General features: G+C 36.3%; 1 protein-coding gene across 5 annotated transcripts in view; it reads left to right on the plus strand.

Moving 5' to 3' along the window:
• IFRD1 (interferon related developmental regulator 1) overlaps positions 1-16561 on the plus strand; it is a 57824-nt gene that overhangs the window by 39722 nt on the left and 1541 nt on the right. For 4 of the 5 annotated variants that reach the window (XM_063815010.1, XM_001167483.7, XM_063815009.1 and 1 more), the window contains 4 exons: positions 5149-5283; positions 9380-9508; positions 9927-10022; positions 12598-13360. In XM_063815010.1, the coding sequence (XP_063671080.1) occupies positions 5149-5283; positions 9380-9508; positions 9927-10022; positions 12598-12687 (450 nt within the window). In that variant the 3' untranslated portion in view covers positions 12688-13360. Of the gene's footprint in view, positions 1-5148; positions 5284-9379; positions 9509-9926; positions 10023-12597; positions 13361-16561 lie in introns of those variants that run through there. The other variant, XM_016958045.4, reaches the window with a different exon arrangement.

Raw genomic sequence — 16561 nt, forward strand, 5'->3', positions numbered from 1 at the left:
GGAAATAAACACTGCTCATTAGACTGGGACATGTGCTTTGCAGTTACCCATTCACTTGTCCACTCACAGATGTTAGTTACCATGGCTTGGCTCTCGAAGGGATTTGAGTTTGTGATAGTTTGATCAGTCGACCCAATTTGCTTTGTACCTGTTTTTGGTTTAGCACTTACCATCTTATGTTCCAGGAAATCCTTTATCTCGGGCAAACTGGGTCATTTGGTAACCCTAATTTGTCGTCTCTATTTTAAGGATTGCTAAGAGAAAGGAATGCCTCAAATCTTACCATTGGAAGGGAGAATGTATTCTTAAGATATGTGATTCAGATACTGTGCTGATATTTAGAAATGAGGAGCAGGTTTGACTGTCTTCACACTGAGTCTGTGAAGGATCCAATAAGAAAACTCAAATATATGGGAAATGGGTAACTAAATAGTAGATATTATTGCCAACCTTGAATTACTTACTAGATGCTTTTTAATTTAAGGAGAAAGAATATATTTTCATTCTGAAACTTTTTTGCATTTAAAGAAGTTATTTAACAGTGAACGGTTCCAAACAGGATTAATACAGTTCTGCCATGTATAGTCATTCATATTCCATTCTAGGCCTGTATTGAAGAAAGTTTACAGTCTTAAAATTTTTATGTGTAAAGTGGCTCTCTCCAACTCCCCTACACTCCTTTTGTTTGAGGGATAGTAGGTAGGAATGGAAAGTAAGTTAATGTTGTCAGTAGCTAATAATTCTCCTTATGTGAGAAATTGGACTCAAATTTAGCAATCAATTTAATTTTATTGGGCTAGTTAATAGCTTCTTAACCTCAACGCATGGAAACCAGATGTCCCAATTTTTAATCTTACATTCCTCTACTGGCCAGAAATGGCAGTTTCTTTTCTTTTTTTTCCTTGGAAATGCATTTTTAAAATGAAGTCATAATGCAGTTTAAATTATACATGTTGAATTTGTTTAAGTTTGTATAAACATATATATAGACACATACATACATACATGTATATACATATACATATATATATACACATTTATATATATATACACACACACACACACACCCCCACGTATCTTTTCTCCAACTTAATAAATTACACAGGATAACCAGGAGAACTCATCCAGACATATTTCATTTGACTTGAATTTTTATCCAAGGACAAAAATGAACTGGGTTACAAAACAGAACCTAGTGTTTTTATTTGCTGTTTTTTTTTTTTTTTTAAATAAGCTTTTTATACGTGGGTGCTGGTTGGGGGATAGTTATAGGGTGTTCAAAAATTAAATCCAGGGCGTTAGTGAAGTACATAGACAGATTTAAAATAGGGTTGATACAGCAAATGAGTTTTGAATTATTCAAGGCTTTTTGCTAACTGACTTTCTGATGTTACTAACTTTGAAATCTAGTGATGTCATGAATTCTGCCTGAGAGACTTAGAAAAAAAACTTTTGAAGGGCTAACTTTTAGGTTGGATTTTAATGAATGAGTTGGTTAAATAATAATAATAAACCGTGTTCAAAGTTGAAATTAGTAATTATTACTCCTTTATGAGAGTTCTAGGTTAATGGATGTTTGCCATATAACCAATTAGATAATAGTAGACTCTGGAGCTGTTCTGCCTACCTTCAGATCTCTTTCTCTATTACTAGTTGGATAATATTGGGCAACTTCTCTATGCCTCAGTGTCCTTATCATTAAAATGGATAAATTATTAGTCACAACCTCATAGAGTTTTTGAGAACACATGATAGGTACAGTGTGTTAGCTGTTACTTGGAATGTTGGTTGAATTGAGTATTGCATTTGGCAGTAGTCTACTAGTGGCCTTTTAGGAACTGTAGAGTAACTTAATATAAGAGACATTATTTGGTGGGCAGAATTAAGATCTTGGGAGCCATTGCTGGTGCAATCCTCACTTGGGAAAATTTAACAAAATATAGTTAGACCTTTTCCAGGTCTCACCCATTCCATTCCCCAGCTGAGCGGACAGGGGAAGTGCTACAGCACAGCGAGAAAAAAGATAATCAAAGACCAAATAAACTCCTTGGAGCCAAATCTGAAATCCCCTAGATTTTATACTTCAGAAGCAGCAACTTAGCATTCTTCTTGTTTTTTTGCCCTTGTTTGTATAATAACTGACTCTGTGTAAAAATATCTCCATACCTTGACAAAGATATTCTGCCTTGATTAGCAGGAATTGAAATAAATAAGTCTTTTTAAAGACAGGGTCTCACTCTGTTGCCCAGGCTGGAGTGCAGTGGCAAGATCATACCTCACTGCAGCCTCAGAGTTCTGGCCTCAAGCAATCCTCCCTCCTCCTTCCAAAGTGTTGGGATTATAGATACAGAGCCACTGTGTCTGGCCTCAAGTTTTATTTTAATATTAGGCTTTTGTATGATTTTTATTTCTTAATACATAGCTATCCAAGACCCAGCTTATTTTGTTTATAATGAGTGTTCCAGTGACTTCTGTATAGAAATAATAGTTTGGGGAATGGTTAGCTTTTGTGACCTTAAGCATCTCACCCTGTCTGCCTAAACTTTTCTGGAAATTTTCTTTGGTTTCATTTCATCCTAATTCCATTCAACTTTTGAAACCATTTAATTGGTAACTGTTATTTTGCTATGAAATAATTATCTTCAGCTGACCAGTTTGTTGTATTTATATTGTGTTAGATTCTGTTGTATTTATATTGTGTTAGGTTCAAACAGGCTGTTCATAACAGTAAGATCTATAACTTAATGGATGTTTATGTCCTGTGTTTTATATATTTCTAATAGTTCATTTCCCTATAAAAAACCTAGGAGATGTGGGTGGTAATAACTGTTATATAAGAGGAGCCTGAGACAGATTGCTAATGTAGTTCTGCCTGAGGTTGTATAGATCTACATGGTGGATGCTTGTGATTCAAACCTAGATGTTCTGACTGCAAAACCTATGTCTTAAATATGGTATTAAACTGCCTCGTATAGTTGTGATTGCTACACAGATTTTTTTTAAAAATGTGAGTTCTATATACCTCCAAGTCTAGAATATTGATAAAATAGTTAATGCTTCAGAATTTATTGGGGAATTTATTGTCTTTTTAATGCTTACAACCATTATTTGAAAGGTTGGGTATTATCTTTTTTTTCAGATGATAAAATAGATTTATAATTTATAAAACTTGGTATGGAGAGTAGTAGATTGATGATTCTGATCTAGGACTTTTGACCATGTTGTGTAGTAATGACTGCTGGTTTTTTTTATTATTATAAGAGTATATTAAGATATTTATTTCTCTGGGAGCTCATTTCTTATTTGTCCCAGAGTGGTACAGCTCTATTATATAATTATCCTAAACTCCTATTAATAGGCTTTTGGAAGCTGTTTATGGACTTTTTTATTACGTGTTACATTTTATTTTCTTCCTTCCTTTTTTTGTGTTTTTAATGCCCAAGTATATAGAGTCTTTTTTCTAAACTACTTAGCATTTAATTTTTCAAGTTTTAATAGGATATTGAACTTGGTGATTCACAAACTAAACTTGATTGGGTTTTATCCATTGCTAAGATTATATTACCGTGGAGTTTTTCAATCTCAGCATGCACTGTTGATATTTTGGGCTGGATTATATTTTGTTATTGTAGGGGTGGGGGCTGTCTTGTGCATTGAAAGATACTTTGCAGCATCCTTGGCTTCTCCCCACTAGGTGCCGATAGCACCCCCTTCTCCTAGTTGTGACAACCAAAAATGTCTCAGACATAGTCAGATGTTCAATGGGAGGTAAGATCATCCCCAGTTGATAATCACTGGCAGTGATTCTCACTTCTTAGAACAAATTAAAATAATGTATAGAATTTTCTTAAATTTTGATTTATTCTTCTATACAAATTAAAAAACCCTTTAATATACATATATACACACATATATATGTTTAAAATACTGTAAAAGAACAAGTAGCCAATAAAATGAGTAGGAGATTGCTAGTCCCTGAAATGTACTTGTTTTTTATAAATAAAATTATTCCCATCTTGTTATGATGCAATCTGATTCATTGGAATTTAAACACAGTTTGGTCTATTTTAATACCCACTTTGCATCTTATTAATGGGTGTTGTCTCTAACTTAGATATAGGAGGTTGAATTGGAACATTTGAAGAAAACATTTGTTGGAATAGTTAAGAATATGTAATTGGAAATATGACAAGAAGATATTTATGTACTTAAAAGCTAGAATATCTGTCACATTAATTTCAAGCTTATTTTCCACCAGTGTAATAATCCTTTTCATTTTAGACATTAAAAGAAACCAAGAAGGCTTAGAAGAGCTGTTATATTAATATAATAAGTTAAATGATTCTTAACCTCTAATGCAATAAATGTTAAACATGTATGAATAAACTAGAACTGGAGATTGCCCATCTCCTGGCTTCTTAGTAAGAAGTGTCTGTTCTAGTTTTGATCAGCTAAATAAGTTTGACTCATTTTTTAGTTTTTAGTGTGGTTGTAAAATGGAGTTAGGAAATAAAAACACCTCAAATAAAGAGACTTCTTAAATGCATAGCCACGTTAACTGTGACAAGGAAGCCCATAATCTGCTTAAGGTCACAGCAAATTTCAATACATTTTGCAGCTGTCCCCCAAAAGGGATTAAAACTTGTTCTCACCTTAAATAATTTAATCACCTGAATTATGTGCTTTATTGCTTATTTGAAATATGGCAGTAAATTAGAAAGTAGGTGCTTTAATTGTAGCTTTATGCCTTTGGGATAAGAATAATTGGAAGTCTGTGAATGTTTGGTTTGGGGACTGGGGAGCCAAGGGTAGAAGCTATATTGGTATATCTGTCTCTCACTGAACTTTGAAATCCCAGTAATGTCTTATATATGGTGGGAACACAAGAAATATTTGTTGGATGCATTTACTTGGAAGGGAAATGTTAATTGTTTTGCTGTAGTACATCATCTTGTAGTCAGCATTTCTGGGTTCGATTTTTGCATGAAAACATGTGTTTATGTGTGCCTAGTCCCTAAATACCATGAAGATTTACATTGCCTTATGCAACTGGATATTTTCCAAATGTAGACTGTTCTTTGTTAGCTCTATATGAGGTCAGAAAAGAAAAACAATAATAAAGGAAACAAAATTGCTTTTCTTGTCCAGGACTTTTTTTATGAAGACATGGAGTCCTTGACGCAGATGCTTAGGGCCTTGGCAACAGATGGAAATAAACACCGGGCCAAAGTGGACAAGAGAAAGCAGCGGTCAGTTTTCAGAGATGTCCTGAGGGCAGTGGAGGTAGGCTTCTTAAATGCTGTAATAGCTTCTCATTTTGAAATTGGATTGTTTCAGGCTGAACTTGACAATTGTACCATTTTGTTGATTGAATTTCACCTTTGAAAATAATTTCTCATTTTACGACCTAGCAGGTTTTTAACAATATAAGTGAAGACTTTTTTTTTTTTCAAACAAAAGAAAATTAATGCTGGTGTATAAAGATACTTTATTTTAGTTTTTTTTCTTTTAAATAGAAAGACCCATAGTGATAGAAATGTATTTGACCTTGGTGTATTTGTCATCATTTAAACCATGGTGCTTAGCATATACATTCTTAGTGTACAGTGTTTTTTGTGAATTTAATAAGTTATTGCCTACCCCTTAGACTCCAACCCAGCTTGATTGTCATTTATTTATTTATTTGAGATGGAGTCTCGCTGTGTTGCCCAGACTGGAGTGCAGTGGCACGATCTTGGCTCATTGCAACCTCCGCCTCCCGGGTTCAAGTAATTCTTTGCCTCAGCCTCCTGAGTAGCTGGGATTACAGGTGCCCACCACCATGCCCGGCTAATTTTTTGTATTTTTAGTAGAGACAGGGTTTCACCATCTTGGCCAGGCTGGTCTTGAACTCCTGACCTTGTGATCCACCCGCATCGGCCTTCCAAAGTGCTGGGATTACAGGCGTGAGCCACCGTGCCAGAGATCTTCATGATCTTTCTAGGAAAGCTGGAGGCTAAAAACCGAAATAACAAAACCCAGCATTTTAACAAGGCCACTTAAAATCATTATCTGATGCTTGAATTTCTTCTGTAATCCTCAAACCTGTTTCAATCTATATGGCAAATAAATTGGTTTAGAATGCATGGCTAAAATGAACTATAGGACAAAAGATATCTCATTGGAGAAAACTGAAAACTTTAATAATTGTTTTTTGGTAGGCCAGGTAAATATTTTTTGGTAGGCCAGGTAAATTGTTTTTGGTAGGCCAGGTAAATATTTCTTGGATTTGAAGGGTGTGTTTCTTAGATTATTGCTATCTGATACAGCAGTTATTTTAAGAATATCATCAAAATGTCATTCAACTTGATGTGTGTGTGAAAATTTAAAATGAGAATTTAAACTGGAGATGGTGAGACCCCACCCCAGATCCAGTTTTAATATGTTCCAGTGAATTCTTACATGTACCCTACTTTCCCAATTTTAATCTATTTTTAGAAAAGTAAAATCTAGGATACAAATTAGATCCGTTGGGATCTAAATACTTTTGGTTAATGCTGACTCTTATCACATTATAGTAGGATTTTATATTTACTCTGGATTTTATAGTCTAAAAAACAAAAAAACCCCTAACTCGAGCAAATATCAATATTAAGAATTAAAAATTAGTCTTATAATTAGTGTGGCAGTATCTCTAAAGTAAGCCATTTTCTTTAAGTAACTATATTCCTATATTTGATTTTTTTTTGAGTTACTGTAGTCTCCAAAGATATGATGACATGTCCTAGATTTTCTGGATGGACCTGATTTCAAGTTTTCTGCCCTCGTGCATCCCCTTTGAGTAGTAGATTGTAAGGGTCTCTACTGGCCCTCAAACCGGGCCAGCCATAGCACTCAGTACTGATTATTCAGAGGAAGACACAAGTGACGTTTCAGCTTACACCGGTATTAACAGCCCCTTGTTGTGTATTCCTCAGGCACTGTTAAATGGAAACCATTCCTATCCCATAGTGATCTACCCGCCCACCTTCTTTTCTTCATCTCAGGATCTCCCTTGTCCCTCCAGCCTCTGCTTCAATGCACCTGCCTGAGAAAGGCCTGTCCTCAGGGCTTTGCTGAGAGTTGTTTCTCTTTTTTTTTTTCACTGGAACCTAGCTTTTTCTGGAGCACCCAGCTTCTCGGATGGGTCTTTTAAATGAAGGTTGCTCAACTGCCACAAAGGATATGTAAACATCTTAGTTGTGGTAGTGGCTGCCACACCATTTCTTTTTATTTAAAACATTTCTTGAGGCTCATGGATTCCTCAAATCAGCAAGCACTTAATGTTTTAGGTGTTTTGCCATACAGTTTTCTTATTTCATTATACCTCTTAAGCAATAGAATCGTCTCCTTTTAAAGGAGAAATGGGGACCAAAGGAATACAGAATAGTTAAGTAGCAGAGCTGAAATTTGAACCCACCGTTCTGTGCTCTTTGAGCATGGCCAAATCCTATATACAGATAGGTCAAGTGAGAGAGTAACGTTTCACTTAGGTCCGTCGATTAGGTCCTTGGTGACCTTTATAAGAGCAGCTTCAGTGGAGTGATGAGGGAAAAGCCAGACTGAAGTGGATTGAAAAGTGAGAAGTGATTAAGTGAAGGTGGTATGCCTTGACTATTTTAAAAACCTTGGCTGTGATGGGAAGGGGAACAGAGTTGATAGCTGGAATGTAGTGCCAGATTGCGGGAAGGTTTGTTGTTTTATTTTGTTCTAGATACTAGAGACAATTTATGGAGAAGGAACCTGTGGAGAAAGGAGCATCTGAAAATGTAGTCTGTTCTTAATATCCATGAGGCATTGGTTCCAGGATCCCCCTCAGATACCAAAATTTGAGTATTCAAGTCCCTGATATAAAATGGCATAGTATTTGCATATAACCTATGCACGTATACTTTAAATCATCTGTAGATTACTTATAATACCTAATACAATGTAAGTGCTATGTAAATAGTTGTTATACTTTATTGTTTAGGGAATAGTGGAAAGAAAGAATAGTCTATACATGTTCAGTATAGTTGCAATTTTTTTCTGAATATTTTCAGTCCATGGTTGGTTGAATCCGTGATGCAGAACCAACCAGATATGGAGGATTGACTATATATGTAAAAGATTGAGATTAACCTTGAATTGTGGAGGGACAGAGGTTTGTCTGTTACCAACAGGAAAGAGGATAATAGGTAAGGATGCTGATGACTTTATAGAGGGTTGGTGGGAAACAGTTCTTTCTTGGTGCCTTAATGTTTTCTGAAATAAAGAAGATTGAAATAAGATAACTCTACTGTTATTTATTTATTTATTTTTGAGCTGCTGTTACGCACCAGACAGTCACTGTGTTTGCCTCACATGCATGTCCTCTTTTACACCTCTAATAACCCTCATGCAGTATAGGTAAAGATGGCCCCATTTTACGGGCAGGGGAACAGACTCAGCAAGGTTAAGTTACTTGATGAAATCACAAGCCCGCAAGTTGCATGTCCGTATTAAGTCTAGGGTTGACGGTCTTTTCTATTACATTATATACTTTGTTTGCTGAGTGAGAAGGGGCTGAGGTAGATGTCTGGAAGGCAGGTGGAGTGGTTTTGTCATTCAAGTTCCATCTCCCTTCTCCTCTCCCTGTGGCAGTCAGCTCCTCCCTTCCTGGTTACTCTGACATACTCATGATTTACCAAAGAATTAAGTAGCCAGTTTTCTTCTTAACAAGTTCTGCCACTATTCCAGCTGACTTTTTTTTTTATCCATCTGACTTCTGTTTCTGTGTCATTTGGGCTGCACTCCCATGGTTACACCTTCGAAATGGTCTTCTGACAGAATTGTTTCATCACTAAAATCTTAGATTCTAGTGTTACCTCTTATTTTCTTACAAACCTAGCCTGAGACCTCTTGGAGCCCTCTGGTTGCTGGACCTTTCCTTTTTGCTTGGTCAGTTAACCCTATTTACCCTCACTTCCTTCCCTGGATCCCTACTGCCCATCATTTCACCCCCTGCTTGTGGTGCCATTTTGTTTTCCTGACTGTTCTGCAACTTTCTTCCCTCTCCCATCCTAGGCCATTAAAAACACCTGACTTTTTTTAAGTTTGTTGAGAGCTGTTGAAATTTAAAGGTATTCTCAACAATGTGGTTTTTGCCTTAATTGTTACTGAAACTCAGTTGTGCCTTCAAGTTTATCAAAACTAGACCAATTCTACACCCTTACATACAGGATAGCAACAGTTTGTCCACATCTCAGGTATGGCAGTATCAGTTTAAGCCATATTGTTCATTTATCTCAGCATGTATATGACTGTTTAGAAATTGTGTTTACATAAGATCCCTCTGGGCCATTTTAGTGCCTGTGGTAATTTTGGTTCTTCCATTGGTTAGGAACGGGATTTTCCAACAGAAACCATTAAATTTGGTCCTGAACGCATGTATATTGATTGCTGGGTAAAAAAACACACCTATGACACCTTTAAGGAGGTTCTTGGATCAGGGATGCAGTACCACTTGCAGGTAAGTGTCATCCTTTCTACATATTTGCTTTTAAAGTAGGGAGCAGTCTTGAATATAGCTCACTTAATTGGCTTATGAAATTAATTAGGTATCCAGAGTGCTTCCACATGTTAGAAAACAGTAAACTTGTTTTTGAAAGTAGACTTGAATAAATCTGAAGCTGTTCCTTTTTTTTCCTTTGTATTGTTAAAGTTGGGTGGACGGTTACTGATGTCTGTATGAAAGCAAATAGCTTGACATAGCTGTCTTGGATTCAAGGCATTGAAAACAATTTGCTTTCTATTGAGAAACAGAAAATAAGTGATCTAAGTTTATCTGTAGGTTCCACATAACTTCTGTTAATCAGAGTCACTCTGTCTAGTGAAAAAGAGCTATAATGTTTAATACTGAGCCATACCACCTTTTTCTTTCACATAAGTCAAATGAATTCCTTCGAAATGTATTTGAACTTGGACCCCCAGTGATGCTTGATGCTGCAACGCTTAAAACGATGAAGATTTCTCGTTTCGAAAGGGTAGGTTTTGTTTTTATTTTTAATAAAACTAAGTGCGCCAAAGCTTTGATTCTGTCTGGTGTCAGCAACTTAGCTGTGTCTACCTATATGTGGAGTTTTAGTTTTTCATGATGCTTCACATAGAATAGCTGTACTAAAGATACAGAAAGCATTTAGAGTGTGGGGGGCGCGCGCGCGCGTGTGTGTGTGTGTGTGTGTGTGTATATATATATATATATGTCAGCCTGGGTGACAAGAGTGGGACCTTGTCTCAAAAGCAAAACAGAGAAAAGAATATTGCTGCTTGTTTGCCCATTAGGTGTATTTCTTTCATTTTATGAAACATATTTTGACAACACGTTAAAATTTAATATGTACATATATATTTTACGTATAATTCTATCTTAATATAGGAATGGTGTTCATTATTTGTTTCTTTTTATTCTTTGGAGTTTTTGTGTTTAAGAATAAGTATTTACATAGTCCTTTTGTATCAGATAATAGCCCGCTAAGTGAAGTACCAGACTCGTTTTACAAATGAGGAAACTTAAGAGAGTTAAATAGTAATTAATATCGTTTTTACTTAACATTTCTTTTTTTTTTTTGAGATGGAATCTTGCTCTGTCACTCAGACTGGAGTGCAGTGGTGCAATCTCGGCTCACTGCAACCTCTGCCTCCCAGGTTCAAGTGATTATCCTGCCTCAGCCTCCTGAATAGCTGAGATTACAGGTGTGCATTACCACACCTGGCTAATTTTTGTATTTTTAGTAGAGACAGGGTTTTGCCATGTTGGCCAGGCTAGTCTCGAACTCCTGACCTCAGGTGATCCACCCACTTTGGCCTCCCAAAGTGCTGGGATTACAGGCATGAGCCACCATGACCAGCCTACATTTCAAAAGTCCTTAATTTATGTATTTTTTTTTGTGCTGAGATGAAATTCATATAACAGACTATTTTAAAGTATACAGTTCAGTGGCACTTATTACATTCATGATGTTGTATAACTCTAGTTCCAAAACATTATCACCTCAAAAGAAAACCTTCTGTTCATTAGCAGTCACTTCCCTTGTGCTACCCCCCGCCACTGGCAACCGCTAATCTGCTGTCTCTGGATTTACTTTTTCTGGAGATTTCATACAAATGGAGTTATATAGCATGCAACCTTTTGTGTCTGGCTTTTTTCATTTAGCATAGTGCTTTGGAGGTTCATTCATGTTGTAGCATGAATTCAGAGAGCTTTATTCTTTTTTGTGGCAGAATAATATTCCATTGTATGGATATATATCACATTTTGTTTATCCATTTTAACAGTTGATGGACATTTGGGCTGTTTGCATCTTTTGGCCATTGTGAATAGTGTTGCTCTGAACATTCACATACAAAATTTTTTTTGAAAGGCTCTTTGCAATTTTGGGAGGTATTACCTAGGAGTGGAATTGTGCTGGGTCAGATGATAGTTTTACATTTAACTTTCTCAGAAACCACCAAACTCTTTTCCATAGCTGCTGCAGCAGTTTACATTCTCATCAGCAATGTAGAAAGAAAGGTTCCAGTTTCTCCACATCCTCACTAATAATTATTTTAATTATAGCCATTCTGGTGGGTGTGAAGTGTTTAATTACATTTTATAGAACCTGGATATTTTATCAGTTTTATATCCACATAATTGTTTCTTGTATGGCATTTTAAGTTTTTTTTTAAGAAACATTAATATTTTTACATACTTCTCTCTTTTGAATAATTTTTTTGAAGAAATCCCCTGCATAATGTATTGCCAAATTACTTTCCAAAGTTACTCTTATATTGGAGACGATATTTAAATTGTCTCCAGCAATGAATGAAGGCATGTAGCTGTTACACAAAGATTTGACACCATTGAGTTTTATAATTTAAAAAATTTGTTTATTTAATTGATATTAAAATGGCACTTCATCACTTTTTTCCTTGTTCTAATTGACAGCCAAGTAGGACTATTTTCTGCATTAGTCATGATTTGTCTTTTCTTGGATGAAACTAAATGTTGATGTCCATTTTTCATTGTTGGTTTTTGAAATTGTCTTACTTTCTTGGCGTTTTACAATTTGATTAGTACTTTTCTTAATATGGAATAGCCATTAACTCTTTATTTATTTTTTTTTTTTTGAGACGGAGTCTCGTTCTGTTGCCCAGGCTGGAGTGCAGTGGCGTGATCTCGGCTCACTGCAACCTCTGCCTCTCGGGTTCAAACAATTCTCCTGCCTCAGCCTCCCGAGTAGCTGGGACTACAGGCATGTGCCACCATGCCCGGCTAATTTTTTGTATTTTTAGTAGAGACGGGATTTCACCGTGTTAGCCAGGATGGTCTCAATCTCCTGACCTCGTGATTCGCCCACCTCGGCCTCCCAGAGTGCTGGGATTACAGGTGTGAGCCACCTTGCATGGCCCCTGTTAACTCTTTGTTTTTCTCCTTCATTCTTTGTGTGTGTTTTATAAACATTTAAATGTTTATAGGGTCAAATTAGTTCATTTCTTTTCTTTGTGACTTTTACCCTTTTTCTGTTTTGTAAGAATATCTTAAGTCTTACTGATGCACGTTTTTCCTTTTTTTCATTTTAGCATTTATATAACTCTGCAGCCTTCAAAGCTCGAACCAAAGCTAGAAGCAAATGTCGAGATAAGAGAGCAGATGTTGGAGAATTCTTCTAGATTTTCAGAACTTGAAGACTATTTTCTAATTTCTTTTTTTTTTTCTATTTCAATGTATTTAAACTCTAGACACAGTTTTTATCTTGGATTAACTTAGATAACTTTTGTAGCAGTGGTTATATTGCTTATAATTTAATGTACAATACTATTGAAACTGGTGAGTTCTGATTATTAAATATTCTCTGTAAATCAGTAAACATGTATAAAGTATTTGTAATGTTTGGTCATAATTTATTTATGAAGGCAGCAAAAGACTGATTTCATGATGGGGAAAACAATTAGCCAAAGTTTAATTTCTTACACTGTGGTTGTCAAGAATACTGATTTACTATAATGATATATACATGCAAGATATTTAACTTAATATCTTAGATAAGAGTTCTGGGTACAATTTTGGGATCTAGTTCCCCTGGAAAAGCTGCTGTATTTTTAATTTTTAATGGAATGTAGCTTTTAAAATCCTGTCACTGGCATCAACAAAAGGAATTATACTATGAGACCTTATAGCTGTACTTAAAAGCCATTCAGTTCAGCTATTGGGAGTTCATGATGAATTAGCATATGCCAGAAAGGTTGCTAACCTTAACATCTGAGAGCAGTAACACTGATTTTATCTGCTGTATGAGACTTTGTGCATTTTACTTTGAAATAAAGATTTTTTTCCACACTGAAAGTGCTTCTCTTCTAATAGAAGAAACATTATTTATGGCTTTGAGGTACAGAGTCCAAAATGACTAGGCCAGGTGGGCAGGGAGACAAAGCTTTATGTGTATATTTGCAAACATTAAAGTAGATGAAAAGAATGTAGCAGTACATAATTGGGATTAAGGTTTCTGACTTTCAAGAATATTTCTGCTTGGCAACATGCAGTGTGGCTCATGCCTATAATCAGCACTCTGGGGAGGCTGCGGGAGGATGGCATGAGCCCAGTTTGAGACCAGCCTGGGCAACATAGCGAGACCCTGTCTCTACCAGAAATTTAAAAAATGAGTGTGGTGGTGTGTGCTTCTACTCTTTATCTACTTGGGTGCTGAGGCAAGAGGGTAACTTGAGCCCAGGAGGTCAAAGCTGCAGTGAGCCGCGATTGTGCCACTCCAGCCTGGGTGACGAGTGAGACCTTGTCTCAAAAGCAAAACAAAAAAGAATATTGCTGCTTGTTTGCCCATGAGGTATATTTCTTTCATTTTATGAAAAGCATTTTGACAACACGTTAACATTTAATAAACTTTAGATTAAAATATATAGTGCAAGCAACATGCCATTTCAAATCTGTAGACTTGTTTCTTTGATACTCTTGCTGTAGGTCGCCGTGAGGGGTAGGGAAGCATATATACTGTAGGGAGAAGTATCAAAATCATTTAAGGTCTTTTTTCCAAACTAGTGTTCCCCTCCCACATCCCAACAACTCTTGGAAGTCTGGTGCTCCCTCTAGGTGAAAATCATTTGCTGGCTTATGGAGTCACTGTTGCTGGGTCCCATCCCCCAGTTACAGTGCAGTGGAAAACAGGTTTAGAATCTAGAACTTGTTTGTATGTTGTCACTTGGTTATGTTCCAAGTAGGTTAGAACCATGGAAAAGAGATTGCAAATGGTAGTTTCTTCTAGATATTCAAATGCATATATGTATGTACATGTAATTATAAATAAATAATAATTTTAATTAAAGTATTGTATGAACATAGGTTTTTGTTTGTTTTTGAGACAGTCTCCCTCTGTTGCGCAGGCTGGGGTGCAGTAGCGCAATCTTGGCTCACTGTAACCTCTGCCTTCAGGGTCCAAACGATTCTCCTGCCTCAGCCTCCTGAGTTGCTGGGATTACAGGTGTGTTCCACCACACCTGGCTAATTTATATTTTTAGTTGTGATGGGGTTTCACCATGTTGGCCAGGCTGGTCTTGAACTCCTGACCTCAAGTGATCTGCCCGCCTTGGTCTCCCAAAGTGTTGGGATTACAGGCATGAGCCACCGTGCCCAGCCTGAACATAGTTTAATGGTACTTCAAGGCTAATAAGGAAAGCCCCTTGCTCCATCCTTTCCTATTCCTCAGTCCCATCCCAAGAGACATTCAGCCTTCAATTTTTTCTAGCTCGGTTCTTTCAGCCTTCAGTTTTTGGTTTTAGGTTTCTAAATAATATGATTATACAGCCATTTATTTTTTAGGCGTTTGTCAACTTACTATTAAGACAGGTGAAAATTTCTTTTATTGTTTCACATCCTTCTAATATTATTTTGGTTAGATCATGTACCTGTTTGCATAGCTGTGATCATACTTGTATGTTCACTCGTGAATTAATTTAATGTGCTTACATTTTCATTCTCATACAACATTTTGTCTTGGAGTTAATGCTCTTATTTTTTTGGCTTTTTATGCACATCATTGATTCTTCCCAAACAGTCCCAAATAAATTTGTCACAACTTTTCTTGATTCTGTACTTGTTTCAATCTAGACTAGTTTCTCTCATCCAATTGTATAGCAGTTTTCCTGAGACAGCACTATCGTGAGGATTTGTTTTTCTTTCTCTTGAATTGTATCCCTCATTATCTGGATCCCATGTCTTAATTTACTTCTTTGTTAACATGGAGCACTTCTTTCAGTAGTTTCTTGGGAATGAGTGCGTGAGAGATCAGTCAGTTATTTAGTGACTTCATATTTCTGAAAGATAGTTTGCATGGAAATTCTAGGTGGAAAATCAAATTTGGAATTTTTGAAAATTTTGACAAGTGTATTCAAATTCAGAATTTTGAAGGCATTGCTCTATTCTAATTTGCAAAATCTTGAGATATCTGATGCAGTTTTTATTTTTATTTCTTTGTTTTCTCAGCATCTCTGTTTCTAGTGTTCTAAAATTGCATGATACTGTGCTTTGGTGGGATTGGCAACCTGGAAAATATTAAGTTCTTCATCTCTTCCTCCTCATTTTCTTTGTTCTGGAACTCTATGACATAGTGGAGCTCCCAAATTGAATCTTGGGCCTTATTTTTTTTTTTTTTTCTGTCTGGGATATTTCTCTAAGACAATTTTCCAATTTGTATTGCATTTTATTTCTGGCTAGCATTAAATTACTTGCCTCTGTGTAGCTCCATGCCACACTCTTGCCTCTAAATCCTAGGCCTGCCTGAATTCTGCAGGGTCAGTCCTACTGTCACTCATCCGTGATAGCCCTGCTAAGGCAGATACCACTCTTCTTACCATGTTCAATACATTTATTGAGCTCTTCAGTATTGTTTCTTCCTATTTTAATTTTTCTGGTTTTGTAATTTGTACTCCTGCTTTTTTACTGGGCTTTTGGGAGGAAGAAGGTATAGAGTGTTAATCTGCATGTTGAATTTATATGCAGGTGACGTTATTCATGAAACTTGTGGTAACTGCTAGACAAGGGTGGCTGGGTGTTCAATGTGTAAGAATGCTTGTGTTTTCTTGAAAGTAGAAAAATGTTGTGTGATAGAGTAGTTGTTCATTGCTTGATTCTTGATTAATTTTGCCCGCTTTCATTATTTTGAGGCTCAAGCATTTTGAAGTATTCATTGTCTGTGACTCCTCTTTGATGGGTACTAAATTTCCTGGGAGTGAATTTAGATACCCTGAGATGTAATATATGAAAGAAAAAGCAAATACTTGAGAATGTCCCTAGATTAGACACTTCATGTGAGAATATCTCTTTTTGTGACCCAAAACTCTTTTTTTTTCTTTTGAGATGAAGTTTCGTTTTTGTTGCCCAGGCTGGAGTCCAATGGTATAATCTGCCTCAGCCTCCTGAGTTGCTGGGATTACATGCATGTGCCACCACACCCGGCTAATTTTGTATTTTTAGTAGAGATGGGGTTTCTCCTTGTTGGTCAGGCTGGTCTCGAACTTCCGACCTCAGTTAATCTGC

Source organism: Pan troglodytes, chromosome 6 (assembly GCF_028858775.2).
Source record: "Pan troglodytes isolate AG18354 chromosome 6, NHGRI_mPanTro3-v2.0_pri, whole genome shotgun sequence".
Lineage (NCBI taxonomy): Eukaryota > Metazoa > Chordata > Mammalia > Primates > Hominidae > Pan > Pan troglodytes.